This window comes from Cupressus sempervirens, chromosome 4 (assembly GCF_028749045.1).
Source record: "Cupressus sempervirens isolate cs-2001-9-10 chromosome 4, ASM2874904v1, whole genome shotgun sequence".
NCBI lineage: Eukaryota > Viridiplantae > Streptophyta > Pinopsida > Cupressales > Cupressaceae > Cupressus > Cupressus sempervirens.
In genome coordinates this window covers 517,953,556-517,974,647 of record NC_143121.1, presented here as the reverse complement: position 1 = coordinate 517,974,647, position 21,092 = coordinate 517,953,556, and the positions used below count along the sequence as shown (strand labels likewise).

Here is a 21,092-nt window from a genome sequence, read left to right as displayed (position 1 = left end):
TGGAATCAAGGAATCATCTCAAAGGACTTGTTCGCTTTCTTCCCCTTTTTACTTTTCACCACTTCCCAACCATCTTGCACCTTCGATGCCATCTGTTTCCATTCCCCTAGGGTGTTAACAATAGAGGATCACTGATAGATAAACAATTACAAATGCCTATAGATAAATTCTAAATCAAACTGTGCAGAATATAATAACTTATCTAAACTGTGACTTGCACTAACCTTTGATTAGCCTTCCTTCTTCAGTAATGGCAGAGACTCTTGATCGCTGTATAACAAAATGAGAATAATAACAATAAACAATAAACAATGGTGATATTATTCCGCAGGTACTCAGTATACCTTTGATCGATACTTTTCCCAGTGGCAGAGGCAAGTATATATATATGAGTGAAGAGACATGACTCCAAAGAGTCATGTCTCTATGTGGCCCAAAAGCCACATAGGGACATGCCTCTTCGAAGGCATGTTTAGTTAATGTAACTGCCAAGAAAATTATATAAGTCGCGCCCGATAATAATCAAAGGGTCAAACAAAGCTTAATACCAAGCATGAACCCGACACAAGTAATGAGGCGCTGATAATATGCAGCCTGATCAATATAAATTGATCCACAGTAATCTTACCTTGCTGTCAACAATTCGTATGTATGGCAGAGGTATATGCATACGTATGTGTATGCATATGTAAGTATGAATATGTATACGAATGCACATATCTCTGTGATACATATTAGACAAGGGTAAATTTGATGCTTATCTCTTTGTAATGTGAAGTAGATATCAGTACTAGAATGCAGATGTTTATATCTCTGTGATGCAAAGTAAACAGTGGTAGCATTCATGTTTGCTTCTTTTGACGCTAAACATCAACACTCCCTCTTTAGCTAGGGAGAAGCAAAACATCAATTAAATCAGGGTCATCATATAAGCAACATCATATGAACAGTAAATAGTCTCTACTTGCACTTAAGCAATGTCTACAGATGGCACACGTAGTCTCTACTTGCAATTAAGCAATGTCTAGAGAAGCCCAGAAATAATCTCTACTTGCACTTAAGCAATGTCTAGAGAAGCTCAGAAATAATCTCTACTTGCACTTAAGCAATGTCTAGAGAAGTCCAAAATAATCTCTACTTGCACTTAAGCAATTTCTAGAGAAGCCCAAAATAATCTCTACTTGCACTTAAGCAATGTCTAGAAGCCCAAAATAATCTCTACTTGCACTTAAGCAATGTCTAAAGAAGCCCAAAATAATCTTATTATTTACAAGATCGTCACCTTGTAAATAATTAGTTTACACTTGAATATGTTCATGAAAGATCGTCACCTTTCATTACATATCAAATACTATTAAGTAACCAATGGAAACAAAATCTCAAATGAAGCAACTCTTTTATTTCAAAATTTTCCATTACAAAAAATCATACCAAGTTTTTGTAAAGTTTTATGTTATGTTGTGATCTTGATTGGTGTAAATCTCAATTTTATTAATCTTGAAAATGAAGATGTTAAAATACTGATATTAAATTTTGGATTTTTATTCATGATAATTTCTTGAACAGAATATATCCTTGATTTATGTATTATAATCTGCAAGTGTGAAAGTATGATTGCCACTATTATTGATCTCTTTCACACTGCAGATCATAATCATAATATATATGTATAAGAAATGGTGTAGTGAAAGGATGTGATGAATAGTCACGTATCAACGTGTATAAATCCCAACGTTCCTGGGACAGGTCACGATTGTTGACACAATAATGCTATTAGTTAATGCTTCGGTGGTAAACACGATTTATGACCTATGGCTTGTTAAGGGTTTATAAATGCTGTCGACAGTATAGTAATATTGGTCTACGTGAGTAATATTATCGGCAGATTATAATATCGTGTGCTATCGGCAATATATATGATTATAAATTGATTACATTATATAAACTAATCTCAATATATATGTGTGTATATAATATTATATATATAATAATAGTAATAATGAGATATATATGTGTGTGTGTGTGTATAATATTATATGTATATAAAATATATATATATAATTATGTAATCAGTTATCAAAGTTTATTTGAGAATAATCTTAAAAATTATAAATTCAATTTCACATAAGCTAACATTCTTAACACTCCCTCTTTAGCAAGGGAAATTGAATCACACAATAAAATATAATCAACATTATGTTTTAGACTAAGGGAGAGAAAGATGAAAGAAAACATAATGGATGTTCATGGTGTCCGGCTATCGCCCAAAAGACCCATGAAGGTTATCAATGTGTCTGGCAGAATTCGGCCCAAAGAACAAGGATAACCCAAACTTTCAAAACAATGGGTTTTCATGGTGTCTGGCTATCACCCAAAAAGACCCATGAAGGTTATCAATGTGTCTGGCAGAATCTGGCCCAAAGGATAACAACAATTTCAACCATTGTTTGAAAATAGATCAACTAAAATAAAGTCGTCACTTTATCATAGGATCAGAACACATGAAAGGTCATCATCTTTCTCAAGAAAAGTCATCACTTTTCACAATATAAGCTTGCAAGCAAAAATAAGAAAATAATTTGTATTCATGAATAATAGATGCATTTACAATAATATCATACCAAGTTTTTCTCAGAAGTACACAATTTTCAACTCTACAAGAGGTTTGGTGAAAATATCAACATTCTGTTCATTTGTATTGATATAACTCAATTTAATGATATCTCTGCTAACCATGTCTCTTATGTAGTGATAGGGAGTCTCAATATGCTTTGATCGATTGTGGAAAACTGGATTTTCTGATAGCTTGATAAAACTTTGATTATCACAATGGATCACAGTTGGTTTTAGAGGTTTTCCAAATAGCCCAAATAGAAGTTTTCTTAACCAAACTGCTTCACGTGCTCCCATGGAAGCGGCTACACACTTGGCTTCAATAGAACTTAAGGCAACAACTGGTTGTTTTCTGCTGAACCAAGATATTATTGCTGACCCAAGACTGAAGCAACAACTTGTAGTGCTCTTGCGGTTAGAGGAACATCCTGCCCAATTTGAATCAGTATATCCTTCCAAATTTATCTCAACTTTTTCATATTTTTATCCAAAACCAATAGATCCTCGTAAATATCTTAATATATGTTTTGCAGCCATCAGATGGATCTTCTTAGGTTTACACATGAAATGACTAAGAACATTTGTAGCATAGCATATGTCGGGTCTGGAATTCACAAGGTACATAAGAGATCCAATTATTTGTCTAAAGAGAGTAGGATCAATGTCCTCAGATTTTGCTTCTTCTTCTTTTAGCCTGTGTAAGTTTGTCTCCATCGGAGTAGATAAGGGCTTACTATCCATCATTCCAAATCTGGTCAGAATATCTTGAGTGTACTTTCCTTGATGTAAGAAAATGTAGTCTTCTTTCTGATTAACTTCTAATCCCAAGAAGTAGTGTAGTAACCCTAAATCTTTCATTTCAAATTCAGCTATCAGATCTTGCTTACATTTTTCAATTAATTTATCATCACTTGTTATTAACAAGTCATCAACATAGAGAACAAGTATTACCATTCCATCACTTGTGGTTTTGAAGTATATGTTAGAATCAGCTTCATTTTTTGAGTATCCGAGTTTGGAAAGGTAGTTATCTATCCTTTCATACTAGGCTCGAGGAGCTTGTTTGAGACTGTAGAGTGCTTTCTTGAGTTTACATACATACAAATTTTTATCTTTTATGATGAACCCTTCAAGCTGTTCTATGTAGACTTCTTTATTAATGACCCCATTTAGGAAAGCAGTTTTTACATCCATTGGATGAATCTTCCATCCTTTTGATGCTACAATTGCAATAATTGTTCTTACAGAAGTGTAACGAGCTACTGGTGCAAAGGTTTCTTCATAGTCAATGACAAGTTTCTGGGAGAATCCTCGGGCAACAAATCTAGCTTTGTGTTTTTCAATACTTCCATCAGCAACGTATTTGACTTTGTATAACCATTTCGAAGATACAACTGTTTTGTCTTTAGGCCTAGGTACAATATCCCAAACATCATTCTGAATTATGGAATTGTATTCTTCTACCATGGCATCTTTCCACTCTTGTGACTTTAGAGCTTCTTTAGCTGTAGATGGTTCGATTTTGTTTATCTTAGTTATAAGAGCAGTATAACATGATTGATTTCGAGTTCTCTTGTTTTCTTTTGAGATCTCATCTAGTTCCACATTGTTTTCTTCAAGCATCTTCCTTGCCCATAATGGTCTTTTCTTCCCATTAGTTATATCTGGTTCTCTCTCTTCAGGTGTAAGCTCCCTCTGATTTTCAGTTTGTCTAATTTTCTCATCATTTGAGATTGGTTCATCTTCTATGCTGGTTGAAATTTTTAGGAAAAAATCCTCTTCAAAAATTACATCTTTACTTATTTCAACTGATCTTTGTCCAGGAATGTAAATTCTATAACCCTTGGAATTTTCACAATATCCTATAAATATGCCTTTCTTTCGAGAAGGCTCAAGTTTAGTCCTCTTTCCTTTGGGTATGTGAATGTATACTGGACATTTGAATATTCTAAGATGACTTAGGTCTGGCTTGATCCCTGAGAAGACTTCTTCAGGTGTGGTATTCTTTAGAAATGAATGTGGACATCTGTTTTGAATGTATACTACAGTCTTTGAAGCTTCTGCCCAAAATGAGGCATGCATATTCTGATCATGTAATGAAGCTTTTGCAGCTTCAATAATGGTTTTGTTTTTCCTTTCTACGACTCCATTTTGTTGAGGATTATAAGGTACTATATACTCCCTCTCAATCCCAACAGAATTACAAAAACTTTTGAAGATGTCAGATGTATATTCTCCTCCATTGTCTGATCTTAATGTTTTAATCCTTTTACTTGTTTGATTCTCTACTAATGCTCTGAAGTTTTGAATTTCGATAGAACTTCATTTGATTCTTTGACTTTCAAGAAATAGATCTAGGTTTTCCTAGAAAAGTCATCAGTGAAGGATATGTAATAAAGGAAACCTCCTAGAGAAGGTGGGCATGGGTCCACAAAGATCTGAATGAACTAGTTCCAAAACTGCTTTTGACTTATGTTCACTAGAGGGAAAAAATTTTTTTATGATTTTCCCTAGAGCACACCCTTTGCAAGTTCCTCTATGAGATGAGTCTAGTTTAGGAGTACTAGAAGTTATCTTATATAAATTAGGAAGTGAACTAAACCCAATGTGCCCAAGTCGTCTATGCCATAATTCATTAACATTGGATGTTTCAAGACTAAGAGCTTGAGTTTGAATATTGCTTAATCTATATAATGTTCCAAATCTAGACCCTATGATAATAGCATTTTTCATATTTGAGTTATTATGCCAATATAGTACTTTGTCTTTGTTGAAGGTGACATGATATCCATCATCTGTTAGACTTGAGATAGAAATTAGGTTCCTTTTTATGCCTGGTACAAATAAGACATCTTTAAGATTAAGTGTAGTTCCATCTTTTAATTTTATAGAACATGTCCCAATTCCTTTTACAGAATAGGTAGAATTGTCTCCAATTGTAACTCCTTCAGTGATATGAGTTCCAAATGTATCAAACATGTCTCTGAATCCGGATATGTGACGGGATGCACCACTGTCTACAATCCAAGCTTCTTTATTTGAATTTACTTCACTTGAAAGTGCAGAATAGTATAGTTGATTTTCATCTTCCTTTGTTTCAGCAAGGGAGGCTAGAATTTTTTCTCTTTCTGGATAGTTTATGAATGTGTCCTATTTTCTCACACTTAAAACACTTAACATGAGAATGATCTTTCTTAAACTTCTTTTTATTATTATTATTGAATTTCTTTTTATTGAATTTCCTCTTTCTTTTGTTTGAGACAGTGTGAAGAGCCTGATTTTCTCCCTCTTGATTTGAAGTGATCCCTCTGGAGATTAGCCTTGATTCTTCTACTATGCATTCATTTTTCAATTGATTAAAAGTAGGAATAGAGGGTCTGCTTACAACTTGTATGAAAGTATCCCAAGACCTTGGAAGCCCTCTCAGAGCTATTAATGAGAGTTCTTGATCATCAATTTTGTTTCCAATGGAAGATAATTGTTTCTTTGTTTCAGGGATTTTCTCAAAGTAAGAGTGAATAGAATCTCCTTTTTCCATTTTAGTATTCAGGAATTGGGATTTTAAGGTGATTAGTCTACTTGAGTTATTTATCTCAAATGTATTTTTTATGGTCTTGAATACTTCATATGCACTTTTGATCTTTGATATAGAAGGAAGAATGTGATCCTTAATTGAATCAACAATGATTTTCCTTGCTTTGTTATTTTGTCTTTTCCAGGTGAGTTTTTCGGTTTCATCTTGAGGTATTGGGATATCTTTTTCAATGTATTCTTCAAGTTCCAATTCTTCCAGAATCGTGATGATACGGGTTTTCCAAGAGAAGAAATTTGATGCACTTTCAAGTCTATCTTCCACCCTGACGTTATTTGCCATTATTTCTTCCTTTAAAAAATTGAGATTTCTCTACCAATTTGGCTCTGATACCATGTAAAGTTTTATGTTATGCTATGATCTTGATTGGTGTAAATCTCAATTTTATTAATCTTGAAAATGAAGATGTTAAAATATTGATATTAAATTCTGGATTTTTATTGATGATAATTTCTTGAACAGAATATATCCTTGATTTATGTATTATGATCTGCAAGTGTGAAAGTATGATTGCCACTGTTATTGATCTCTTTCACACTGCAGATCATAATCATAATATATATGTATAAGAAATGGTGCAGTGAAAGGATGTGATGAATAGTCATGTATCAACCTGTATATATCCCAACGTTCTTGGGATAGGTCACGATGATTGACACAATAATGTTATTAGTTAATGCTTCAGTGGTAAAAACGATTTATGACCTGCAGCTTGTTAAGGGTTTATAAATGCCATTGATAGTATAGTAATATTGGTCTACGTGAGTAATATTATCGGCAGATTATAATATCATGTGCTATCGGCAATATATATGATTATAAACTAATTACATTCTATAAACTAATCTCAATATATATATATATATATGTGTATATAATATTATATATATATGTATATATATAATAATAGTAATAATGAGATATATACATATATATATGTATATAAAATATATATATAATTACATCATCAATTATCAAAGTTTATTTGAGAATAATCATAAAAATTATAAATTCAATTTCACATAAGCTAACATTCTTAACAGTTTTTCTCTAAAGTATTTCAGTTTCACTTTAGCAAGAGGTTTGGTACGGATATCAGCCGTTTGATCATTTGTACATATATATTCCAATTGAATGACTCCTCGATTAACCATATCTCTGATGTAATGAAATGGAATTTCAATGTGTTTAGAGCGATTGTGAAACACAAGATTAGAAGAAAGCTTGATACAGCTTTGATTATCACAATAAATCACGGTGGGCTTCAAAGGTCTTTTGAAGAGATCTGAAAGCAACTTTTGTAGCCATACTGCTTCTCTGGTACCCAAGGAAGACGCAATGTACTCGGCTTCGATAGAACTTAAAGCTATTGAAGTTTGTTTCTGATTAGTCCAAGAAATCATACCAGATCCAAGACTGAAACAATATCCTGAAGTGCTCTTTCTCTCAATAGAACTCCCAGCCCAATCAAAATTTCAGTATCCAATTAGTTCAAGATTGACTTTGTCATATTTGATTCCCATTCCAATAGTTCCCTTCAGATACCTCAAGATGTATTTAGCTGCATGGAAATGAATCTTCTGAGGTGTACACATAAACTGAATCAAGGTATGAGTTGCTTAGCATATGTTAGGATGCGTATTAACCAGATACATCAGGGTTCCAATAATTTGTCAATAGTAAGTAGGATCCACATCCTTAGATTCATCCTTTAATTTGTGTAGATTTATTTCCATAGGTGTAGCAGCCGGTTTACATTCCTTCATTCCAAACTTGGTTAATATATCAATTGTACATTTTCCCTAATTTAGTATAATGCAGTTGTCCAGCTACCAAATTTCTAATCCTAAGAAATGGTGAAGTAACCCTAGGTCCTTCATTTCAAATTCAGCTGAGAGATCTTGCTTACATTTCTCTATAAGATGTTCATCTCCTGTGATTAGCAAATCATCAACATATAATACAAAGATAACCATATCATTACCTTCAAATTTGAAGTATAGATTAGGTGATTATCTATTCTTTCATACTAGGCTCTAGGAGCCTGTTTAAGACCATAAAGTGCTTTCTTCAATTTACAAATATGTGTCTTGCAATCAAAGGTATTGAACCCTTCTGGTTGTTCAACATAAACTTCTTCTTCAATCTTAGCATTGAGAAATGCTATTTTAACATCCATTTGATGTACTTTCCTTCCTTTAGATGTAGCAATAGCTAGGATTTTTCTGACTGAAGTATACCTGACGACAGGGGCAAAAGTCTCATCATAATCAATACCTTCCTTTTGTGAGAAACCTCGAGCTACAAATCTTGCCTTGTATTTTTCGATACTGCCATCTACAGCATGTTTAATCTTGAACAACCATTTGGAAGAAACAACTGATTTGTTTTTGGGTCTTGGTACAATGTCTCATACATCATTTTTCAAGATAGATTTATATTCCTCAATCATAGCTTCCTTTCAGGATTGATGTGAAAGTGCTTCTTTAACATTGGTGGGTTTAGATTTTATGAGTTCAAATAGTAGTGCAACATAACAGGATTGATTCCTAGTTCTTTTACTTTTCTAAATTACATCATTTGGTTCAACTTGATTTTCAGCTAGCATTTTCTTGGCCCAAAGGGGTCTCTTCTTATTGGTATGGTTGTTTTCTGATTCTGTATGATTTGACATAGAAGAGATGTTAGAATTATCCTCCCTCTCAATTTTTGTAGCTTGATCTTCTTCTGAAATTGATTCATCACTATTACTAGAAATTTTGAAGGTAGTATTTTCTTCAAATATAACATCTCTGCTAATCTCAATTGTTCTTTATCCAGGAATATAGATCTTGTACCCTTTTGAAGTTTCACTATAACCAATGAATATTCCCTTTTTCTCGGAAGACTCCAATTTGGTTCTCTTTTCTTTTGGTATGTGAATATAGACCGGACATCCAAAAATTCTTAGGTGACTTAAGTCAGGTTTAACACTGGTAAATACTTCTTCTGGAGTGTTGTTTTCTAATATAGAGTGAGGGCAACGATTTTGAATGTAGACAGCAATATTGGATGCTTCGGCCCAAAAGGAGTAATGAAGATTTTGATCATGTAACATGGCCCTAGCTGACTCAACAATAGATCTTTTTTTTTCTTTCAGCGATTCCATTTTGTTGAGGATTATAAGGTACAAAACACTCCCTCTTAATCCCAACAGAAATACATAAGCTTTTAAAAATATCAGATGTGAACTCTCCCCCATTGTCAGACTTTAGGGTTTTGATCTTTTGTCCTGATTGATTTTCAACTAAGGCTTTAAATTCTTTAAACTTGGATAAGACCTCAGATGACTCCTTTTGTTTTAGAAAATAAATCCATGTTCTCCTAGAGTAATCATCAATGAAAATTACATAGAAATGACATCCATTAAGGGAGGGGACTGACATAGGACCACAAAGATTTGTATGAATCAATTCAAGAATGCTTTTAGATTTATGATCACTTTTGGAAAAGGAATGTTTAGTATTTTTGCCTAAAGCACACCCCTTACAAATGCTAGAATGATCTGATTTTAGATTTGGTAGGCCTTTTACAATTTTACCTATAGATGATAAGGCTCGAAAGTTAAGGTGACCTAGTCTTCTATGCCAAATTTCAGTGGAATTTGACTTATCATTACTAAGGGTTAAGTTTAACTTAGGATTTTGATTATTAAAAAGCTTATAAAGACTTCCATCCCTACTCCAATGGAGATGGCTTTCTTAATAGATGAGTTCTTAGTCCAAGATAGAACTCTATCTCCTTGAAATGCAATTTTGTACCCTTGGTCAGCAAGTCCAGAGATGGAGACAAGATTTCTTTTAATCCCTGGCACATATAGGACATTCTTGAGTTGAATAATGATTTCAAAATTTAGTTGAATAGAACAAGTACCAATTCCTTTAATAGAGTGAAAGGAATTATCTCCAATAGTTACTTCTTCTGATTCATGATTTGAGAGGGTTTCAAACTTATCCTTAAATCCGGTGATATGACGAGAAGCTCCACTATCTATAATCCAGGTGTTGTGATTAGTGCTTAACTCACTTGAGAGAGCTGCTATAAATGCATAATTTTCCTTATCTATTTTCTCATTATTTTCTTCTTTAACTTTTGCTAAAGCTGCTTGAATTTTCTATTTTTCAGGACATACATAGTAGGAATGACCAAGCTTATCACATTTAAAACATCTTACTTTGGACCAGTCACGTTGTTTGTGAGATTTGTGATTTTTGTTGTTGTCCCTTTTGTTATGCTTGAACTTTCTTTTCTTATTTGATTTAGAGTACAATGCTTGGATGTCACCATCTTGATTTGGAATTAGACCTCTAGAGGAAACCTAGACTCCTCTTGAGTACATTCATTTTTTAGTTGATCAAATTTTGAAAGTTCAGGACGTGAGCTTAAACCTCGTATGAAGGTTTCCCATGATAGAGGGAGACCTCTAAGAGCAATCATGCTTAGTTCCATATCATCCATTTGACTTTGCATAGTAGCAAGTTGATCCTTTAACTTAGTAATTTTAAGGAAGTAAAAGGTAATGGATTCTCCATTTTTCATTTTTATGTAAAGTAGATCTTGTTTCAGAGTTAGCAATCTACTTGTATTATTAATTTCAAATGTATTTTGAATAGTGGAGAACATATCAAATGCAATTTTAAGATTGGCTATGGAAGGAACTATATGATCCTTTGCTGAATCTATGATTATTTTCATTGCTTTATTATTATGCCTTTTCCATGTTGCTTTCTTAGATTCATTTTCAGGCATGGGTGAATTTGTTTCAATGTGATTTTCTAATTCCATCTCTCATAGAATTATTAATAGTCTAGTTTTCTAAGATGAAAAATTAGATGCTCCATTTAGTCTATCTTCAGTTCTTACGTGATTCACCATTTTAATGCTTAACAAAAACTTTTCTTTCCTTTAACTTTGTCTCAAATTTAGAATTAATATTTTGTAATAGTTTTCTTATTAGTATTGCTTTGATACCATGTTAACAATAGAGGATCATTGATAGATAAACAATTACAAATGCTTGTAGATAAATTATAAATCAAATTGTTTAGAATATAATAACTTATCTGAACTATGACTTGCAGTAACCTTTGATTAGCCTTCCTTCTTCAGTAATGGTAGAGACTCCTGATCGTTGCATAACAAAATGAGAATAATAACAATAAACAATAAACAATGGTGATATTATTCCGCAGGTACTCAGTATGCCTTTGATTGATACTTTTCCCAATGGCAGAGGCAAGTATATATATATGAGTGAAGAGACATGACTCCGAAGAGTCATGTCTCTACATGGCCCAAAAGCCACGTAGGGACATGCCTCTTCAGAGGCATGTTTAGTTAATGTAACTGCCCAGCAAATTATATAAGTCGTGCCCGATAATAATCAAAGGGTCAAACAAAGCTTAATACCAAGCAAGGCAAAACACGGGTATGAAACCCGACACAAGTAATGAGGCACTGATAATATGCAGCCCAATCAATATAAATTGATCCATAGTAATCTTACCTTGCTGTCAACAATTCATATGTATGACAGAGGTATATGCATACGTATATGTATGCATATGTAAGTATGAATATGTATACGTATGCACATATCTCTGTGATACATATCAGACTGGGGTAAATTTGATGCTTATCTCTCTCTAATGTAAAGTAGATATCAGTACCAGAATGCAGATGTTTATATCTCTGTGATGCAAAGTAAACAATGGTACCATTCATGTTTGCTTCTTCTGACGCTAAACATCAACACAGGGAACCCTCAATAGCCAACAATGAGCTTGCCAAAGTGTCCATTCTTTGATATCCATGATTTTCATCTATATCATCCCTCTTCTCCTTTTTTAAAGATCCACAAGTCTCATCTTCTCCCTTTCCTCTAGGGCCTTCCCTCTAGGGTCCTACATCCATTTTTAAAGATTTTAAGCATCCAATTGTTCATCACCAACTTCATAAATATTGTCCTAAGAAGGCGATGAAACCAGCCTTGATGACTGAGAAGCACATTGCAAATCAGCACCATGCACATCCTGGGCATAGTCCCTCTTACTGTCATCCTTATTCCTTGTATAAAGCGAGGTAGAGACTTCCTTCCACCAAGAAGCTTCCTTGACCGTTCTCTCTTTTGCCATATGTCCCATTCAAAAGTACTTCCTAGAATGAAAGGGTACACCTTTGTAGTCAAAGGGTTGGTACCAACAACCTTTTGAAGTTTTGATCTTAGTCTCTTGAGGAAGAGCACCAAAAATATCCATTTCCACCAAGATGTAAGGATAATTTGAATGCAGGAGGCTTGAGGATCCCGAGTCCAACATTAAAACTATTGGATGGATATTTTGCAACCAATAATTTTGAGAAAATCCAGTCGCAAAATAAGATGACCAGCCACAGCGTATGAGACACAGTCTCTCCTGCCGTAAAGGGAAGACTCTCCCTTCTCACTGTTCCATGGATCAACTCAAGGTAAGCAAGAAGTTAAGAGATTCTGAAAGGGGTATTACCAATATTCTCTCGTCTTAACTTTCAGGAAAGAAACCACTTACCCACAGAGAGAATAATGGGCAAGATGAAATCTCTAACTATACTTCTATCTAAAGCTGGAGAGGGTGATATCAATAAACCCGCACTAACTCAAAGGCTAGTTGAAAGCATACTAGTTTGGCTCTAAGTCCGGTTTTAACCTAATCTTTACTGTTGGGGCTCAAAAACGTCCAAAAGTAAAGAGTTATAACTATTTTTGTGAATTAAGAAGGTAATACAAGCTACAGTCAAAGCTACTAGTCTATGTATTACCACAATCGCTTCCAGACAAAGCTTTGAATCTGATTGTTTCTAACTCTTTATGCTCAATTATTTAAACCAAACAACAATAGCATGAATCAAAGAAGACAAATGCAAATTACAGTCAAAGCTTCCTATTTGTACTAATCACAATTGCACTCAATCAAAGTTCAGCTTCAATTGTTTCTTTGTGTTCACTTTTCATCCAAAATAGTACTGTACAATCAAACTTATGCTTGCACAATTTCTTCAGAGCTTTCTTGCATACAATAAAAGATGGTTTTTACAATGTGGGGTCACTCCTTTATATAGGAAAAGGAGTTGAGAGAAAAGTGGAGGAAAAATTGGGAGCAACTCAACCAGCTTTGACCCATTCAAACTAGGTGAGAGAAATTATTGGATTACATGTCATAAGGATATCTAACCGAATTACATGTAAATACATAATTTCATGCAATTCATTCTCTCCAACTACAAACATGAAAACTAAAGAAGGAAGAAAATGGAAGAAGGTTGAAACCATCCTAGGGATTGTTCTAAAGGGCCTTGTACTTGGCAATGCAATCACACACTGTAGGAAGATCTAATATTTTCATTGTCTTTGATATGGCTTCAATTCTGACTACATCGGCATATGCTGATTTCACAACCTTGTAATTTGGTGAAAGAGAATTCCATGATCGCTTTGCTACTAATTTGTATGTAGCAAACTTGTTCATCATGTGTGATCCAAATCTTCAGAATCAAGATCAGCATTAAACCTGACTGTATACTCTGAAGTTATTTCCTCTTCTATGACTAGGTTATCATGTTTAGTAAGGACATTACATTCCGTTTGCTCCAAATTACACATGATCTTTGTTTCAATTGATTGATGGTCTTCTAAGGTTGCCTGCAACTTTATCAGAAGTTTTCGTAGTGTCTTTTCTTTGTGGCCCATGAGTCCTTGACATCTGTAGAACATTTCAGAAGATGGAACAACTTCACATGCAATCATGCCATCCAGATCAACATTAGTTATTTGATTCCAATCACTCAAAATTTCTTTCAAGGTATTAACATCTTGATTCAAAGAAGCAATCAAGTCATGTAACATTTCTTCAACACGGATATGTTCAAGAACTTTGACCATATCTTTGATGGCCTGAACTCCTTCAAAGAAAACCTCTCAAAACCAAGTCTTTGTTACTTCAATTATCTGTTTTACCTGAGACGTCTGAGATGTAGTGAGTGCATGTTGTGAAGATTATTGGCGAATGACCTCATTGAGACTAGCAACTTCTTACTTAAGCTGATTCTTCTTCTTCTACAGCTCATGGTTGGTTTTTGACACATTGGCAAGTGCATCTTGAGCATCCTGCAGACAACTTAGGCATGATTGTTTACCAAGGGCAATTTTGGTGAACTTGTAATCTATACGGTTAAATTCTTCAGTTGGTTTGTCTACCAAGAGTTTAGTGATTTCTGCATACTTAGTCTTTTCAGAATCCACCACAATACTTGAAACAATCTTGTCTTTCAAAGATTTAGACTTATTTTTCTTGATAGGAAGATTATCAGGAGGTACAATAACCTTTCTTCTCTTCATAGTAATTTTACCCAACCATGTAGGCAAACTAAAACCTTCATTTGTAGATATAGGAAAAATGGCTACCATAGACATTGATCCTGATTGTATTTCCGTTGTGACTATGCATACTTCAGTTTGCATGGCTGAATTCATGGGTGCTCGATGGGAAGTTTCCGTCATGAACAAATCGAGATGAGTCATCGAGATATCAAGTTGGGAAACTTGACCTTCTGTGAGAGTTGGGAAATCCTCAAACACATTTCCCAAATTCTCATACAGCTCAATTGTGAGAATAGGAAGGGCCGTTGAAGAAATAGGGAGTGCCGACATGTTTACTTCTGAAGCAGGGATTGTAGACGTAACAACTGTGGAGAATGAATCCACATCATTGTCTATATCATCCAAAAAGGGTGTTTCTTGAAAGGATGGAACTTGAGTGTTTGTTGGCCGCGGAGGAGAAATGATCATAATCTCTCCTTCCTCTTCATTTTCCTCATCAGAATCTTCTTCAGATTCCTCCTCAAATTCTTGAGCATGCATAGTCACTTGAGAAGATTCTTGAACAGATTTTGATCCCTTTCCGCCTTTAAGCTTGAACTTGAGAGATTTAGCCGAAATTGAGGAAGATGCACCATCTTTGTTTGAAATCTCTAATCGAGTTGTCCTTCCAACTAGTCCAAAACTATCACAATCTACCCCGAGCTTAGGATATACTCTCCTAAGGCGATTGATTTTCAGCCACTTGTTAGTATTAGCCAAGATGGATTAAAATCTATCAAAGATAGAAGCATTTCCTTTCTGTTGTCACTGTATAGAAAAAGGACACTGCTTGTCAAAACCAACCCAATGATATTCTGGACCAAGAATGTTGCCATCATCTTTAACCTGAAAATTGGGTGGTATCTCAAATTTCAATCATGTTAAGTTCAATAATTTGTTGCAATGTGAGCTTGCAATAATCCATCGTCATGATATCCAACTCTGTGCGCAAATCAATCCATATGTCTTCTATACGATGAACATGGGTGAATGCTCTTTTGATCTTTGAATGCATCCCTCAGTAATCGAAATCAAACCTAGCTTTGAACCTCTTTAGTGTGATAAGTTGAAGTTTTGCTTCCATATTTTTTGCTTTGTAGACTAAATTGATCATATACTGACCAATCACTAAGGGCTTAGTTGTAGTGATACTGGATCTTGTCTTGTGCTAAGTATTATGATATGCCTATACCTCCATGAGTTGTCTGGATAACTCCATAAGAATGATTTTATTGGTAGCATATTTTGGCAAGGTATATGTTTCTCCTCTGAAATAACCAACTCTCAAATAAGTGAAAGCTGGAAACTGCAAAAAGATGCAACCATATTAAATTTACCCTATTCCAAGCTTCATCTGATACTCTCTTGATTACCAATTGTTTATCAAACTAACACCCGAAATATCCAAAAAATGCATCTTGAACTCTCCTGTAGTGATATTTGCTCTATGTCAATGTGATTTGATCATAATAATTCTAAATTGGAACTTAAAGCCAATCTCCTTTAGTTGAAAGTCCTAAGAAGTATCCCACAGATGTAGCAATGTAAATGAGGCGTGAGTTCATCTAAAATGATGCTAGCATTCCCATATTGAGCAGCTGCTCACATAAAGTTATACTGATAAGCTCTCCCCAGAAGATGGGCTCGTCAATATCAAATATTTGAAAGATGAACTTGTACATCCATGGTTCAAAGTCACTAGACTCTTTGAGACCACGTATTCTACTAAGAAGAGTAATCAAATCCTTGCATTCCAGCTTGAAGTCAAATCTATGAATTGTCTTGGGCCATCATGAAAAGTTATTTCTTTTGACATCCAACCAATATACATTCATGTACCTTTGATAATTTGACTTCTTCTCATTCCATAATTCTAGAGATGTCTGTTATGATAGATCTACACACTCTACATTCTGAGGAACTCGAAAGATTTATTCAATAACCTCTGGATCTAGGCTAATTATGGCGTTACCATCTGCATCCTTGATTATTTTGGTCTTAGGACTGAAATGCCAAGCACATCCTAAGACGAATTCTGGTTCCAAGGAAGCTATAGGAAAAGTAGACACCAGATGAATGTTACTTCTCTTGATGTGTCTCATTTCTTTGTTTGAAGGAGTTTCAACCCTTTGTAAGAAATCGGCCATGTCAACATGTCCAATCTCTATGTTGGATACTTGATCCAGAGAAGTTGAAACATGAGATGCAAATGCATGAGCTAACTCCTTGTCATATTGGTACTTCATCTTTCCTTTGGACTTCATAGATGCGGGCATGTCTTGTGGTACAACATGAAAATTCCAAAGGGTGAATATATCATCGGAAGATATGGACTCTGTGAAGATATTGACGAAGATAGATCTCTAAAGAACAATGTGTTCCGAGTATTGATTAAATACTCATGGAACATATGCAATGAATTGAATGAGATATGGAAAGTACATACAGAGTCAAAAATGGAACTTAGGAAGATGGAATGCATGTGGGTAAGGATGAATTTTATGTAAATGCTTCAGGAATGTAAGCTAGATGCATGAGGATACATGCAAATGATGACTTTGGTATTTAAAGAGTGACCTTCTACCAAAGTCAGATTCTCTAGATGTAATTTCATGTAAAGTGATTTACATGCAATCATGACTTGATGTAAACATGTAATTAGCTTTGGAGCATGGAATTACATGTAAGTGGGTATGGAGGATAGGTTTGTACATAAATATGTATGAAGGACGAGATTACATGCAAATGTGGATGGAGGATGGAATTACATGTAAATGAAAATGAATGTATTTGCATATTCAGATGCAATGTGCTTTTGGCATGTGTTGGTGGAATATGAAATGATGTGATGCATTGAAATGAAAAGGTGGAAAGTGGAGTGGTGAACAACGCTCGTGTATTCTTGGGAAAGAATCAAAACAACAAGCAAACAAAAAAAACTAAACACAAAACAAGAACAATCCTTTGGTTTTTCACTCAAACATGACAAATACCAAGTTGCTTGCCTATGCAATTTGGAATTTGGGGAAATTCCAAGCACTTAAAAATGGAAGTTTTCATCTTATTTAAAGAAAATTTGAAAAATACATGGCATATCTTTGGACAAATGTACAAGGAAGGTTTGAGAACTTCAACTTACTTGGAGATCAAAGAGCCAAGTGTGGAGGATTGATAGGTTTGAATGATTGACTTTCCTCCAAATTTGAATTTTCAAACAACTTCTTGACCTTTTCAATGCTTGCAAATGATGGATTTGAATGAGCAATGAATGAGGCATTTTTGTATATGGATGCCAAAAACATGTTCCTCAAACCCTCAATATGCCAAATGATTTTGCAAATGATCAAATTGGGCGTATCAATCCATTGCTGATGTATAATGGATTTGGACTGAGATCGTGACTTATCATATGTTGTTACCGTGGCTTGAACGGCGATCCACCTCTAAAGAAATTGGTGTTTGGGAATCAGAGTTGTGATTTAATTTTCTGCTGAGGTAAGAGAGTTTTGAAAATTAAATTCTGGAAACTACATTGACATTATATATTCGTGTGTTTTTTGTGGCTTGGAGGATTTTGTGTGCTGGAGGTATTTGGTAATTCATCTCTGGTATTTGATTGCATAATTACATCTGCAAATGAGTTTCCGAATTGGGACGCCATTATACCTTTGTTCTGGGCATCTGGGAGATCTTGTTCAGCGTCAGAAATATCCTGCATATTCTGCAATTCTGGGCGCACATTCCCATGCCTTCAAATGTTAAATTCCCCAGCAATAGGTGTGGTTATTTTGATTGTTCCTAAGCAGAGTTCGAGGGCATATCCAGTCTGATTTTAAGCCAGCATTCTGGGCATTTCATAGCAGGGATTGGCGCCTGAATTTCCTGTCTATGGGTGTCTACTTTCATACACATTCTGGGAGGCTGTCTGTAACTAAGCTGCAGTTTGCATATGCCACCTGGGAGACATTTGGGTTTGATTGTGCGGGACTGATCACCAATATTTGGTAGCAAACTTGGACATCCATAGTCTCTGTTAGGCAACATCACAAGCTGCTGTGAGGCGTCTGTTATATCCAAGGCTGGGCGCCAAATTGTTGTATACCTATGTCACATTTTGTCCATATTGGGTTGTCATATTGGACACTTTATCCAGCGTTGCAAATGTCATGATTCTCCTACAGATATATCAGGTTCTGGATGTAATATTTCTGATTGTTGAGCATTAGTTCTTTGATTATAAATGACTAATAAATCACAGAAAATGGAGGATTTGGAACCACATTGAATAATGTAGTTACTTTTCATATTTAATAGTGATTGTCACCTTGCAAGTAACAATTAGCAAAAACGAAAAGTGCAAGAGCTATCATTGTTGGGTGGTATATTTGTGTCCTAATGCTTTAACATTTGGGTCGGTATCTCAAACAAGAAATCGAGCATTCAAAAGTAACATTTGGAAAAAATTTGGGTTCTTACAGTGTTATGAGAGCTTGCTTGCAAAGTGTTTGACAAAATGTCAACAGCTGAAAGGTAAAGGAAATTGGAGTTGTCAAGGTTATAACCAGTTGGGGTTATTACAGTGGTACCAGAGCTTGAATGATAAAAGTTTGACAAAATGTCAAACCACTAGAATTGGAGTTAGAACTGGTTTGGGTTCTTTACAAATTATGTTATGAGTTCTATGTATTCAGAATTGTATCCTATGTCTCTTTTCTATCTCTCCAATGTAATGCATTATACTATAATGCTAGTATGTGTGAGTGATGCAATGAATATCATTCCAATATAAATGGATCTCTCTTTTCTTTTGCCTATGTAATGCAATGTCTAATACTAAAACATCAGTGTGCTTTTTCTGTAGAGGTAATGGATAGGCATTGTAAAATTTCCTCTTACACTTTTCGCAGCACTGCCATGATCAAAGCCATTGTTGTCCATGTGAACTGTTACCTAGGACTGTTAAACGGACACTCAAAAATGAAAAAGAGAGTTTTTGGTAGGTAAGGTTTGATGGTTAAGGTGAGTTAATTATTGAATCAGGAAGGCATGGTGTCAAATGCCAGGTGCCAACATAGAATAGTAGATTGCACCCAAGCACTTTGAGGGATGACGTGTGATGACTGGAAATAATAGTGCAAGGAGAATATGGATATGGATCAACTACTGCAACCAAAGCAGAATTTTTTGGCATGTTAGTAGATGAATGGGAAGCTAGGAAGAGCCGATATGATCCTATTGATCAGGTTTATGAAACACAACAATAGGAACAAGCTCCTCCTGTTTTAGGAGCAATCTTGTAACCAATCCAAAAGTTGCCAGCATAATGACACTCATTCATTCAAGGAAAGAAAAAGAGAAAAGTGGAGTAAGGGAAAAAAAAATCTCTGATCCTAGATATAATATTGATGCAGATCAAATTATACAAGGAATCTTCTATCATAAACATCAACCATGTCAGAAAGAAACAACATAAGCCCAACAGCCCAAGTATTTAATATAGTGCAAAGAAAGTATCCATTTAGTATTCCAAAGTTAACACAACTTTTCTCAATCAATAATTTTTCCAAGATAGTGAAAAAAATTCAGATTGATATTTCTCAATAAGATTCATTTGATCAGTCCTGGAAGTGAATCCTGAACTGTAAGAGAAAATCATTTATGTGCAGATGAATGAACAAAACAAGTTGGCATTCATCTGCTCTTCAAAATGGTCAGTGTAAAGCCTTAAAATTTAAAATAATTGAATTATACCATGTATATGTCATTCATTACTAATGATTTATGTCATAGATTTTTTGAATCATGTTAAGAAAAATAAAAGACAAAAAAATGAATACCTTCCTAGAAGGAGTAAGCGTCCCATCAACATCAAATAAAGCAATCACACCTGGCTTTCTTTGTGCCATATTATTCAAGCAGTAAAAGCCACCTGCAAAGATCAGAATGAAAGTAATTATTTAGAGGAAACCTAAGGTGCAAAGTTAAAAAGCATGGTGACACTCTTGTAAATATTATCCACAATTTTCAGAAGAATTAGGTGTTAAATACAAGTCACAGATTCAGAAACTTTATTTCGCATGAGGAATCTACAAATCTAGATTGATCTGCGAATCTGCACATTGGGGTCCGGGTATTAAATTTGTAACCTAGTTATCACTACTGTAAACAGACAATACATGCAGCCCAGTAGGAAGGTTTTTCTGCACCTGTACAGAACAAACAAGAGTCTTGAAAACCATGTAAAAAAAAAGAATGGCTTACACGGTAAGCTGTAGGATATTAAAACCAGACTTGATATGTAGAATGCGACAGTGATCTTGCAATTTCTCATTTTCTCATAAATGTATGAGACTGTAAAGCATGAAAAAAGTTGGCATCCATGGAAACGATGTCCATCTCTATCTCAGAACCTTTTTAACCAATGGAATCCAATATAAGTTTACCATCTTGAATTTT

At 34.7% G+C, this 21,092-nt stretch overlaps 1 protein-coding gene across 4 annotated transcripts in view; it reads right to left on the bottom strand.

Moving 5' to 3' along the window:
- Positions 1 to 21,092, bottom strand: part of LOC149562204 (phosphomannomutase-like) — a 250,289-nt gene that overhangs the window by 110,029 nt on the left and 119,168 nt on the right. For all 4 annotated transcript variants that reach the window (XR_016363901.1, XM_089825748.1, XM_089825747.1 and 1 more), the window contains one exon: positions 20,474 to 20,565. Coding sequence is in view for 3 of the 4 variants with exons in the window: in XM_089825748.1 (XP_089681874.1) it covers positions 20,474 to 20,542 (69 nt within the window). In the remaining variant the exon portion in view is untranslated. The remainder of the gene's footprint in view (positions 1 to 20,473; positions 20,566 to 21,092) is intronic.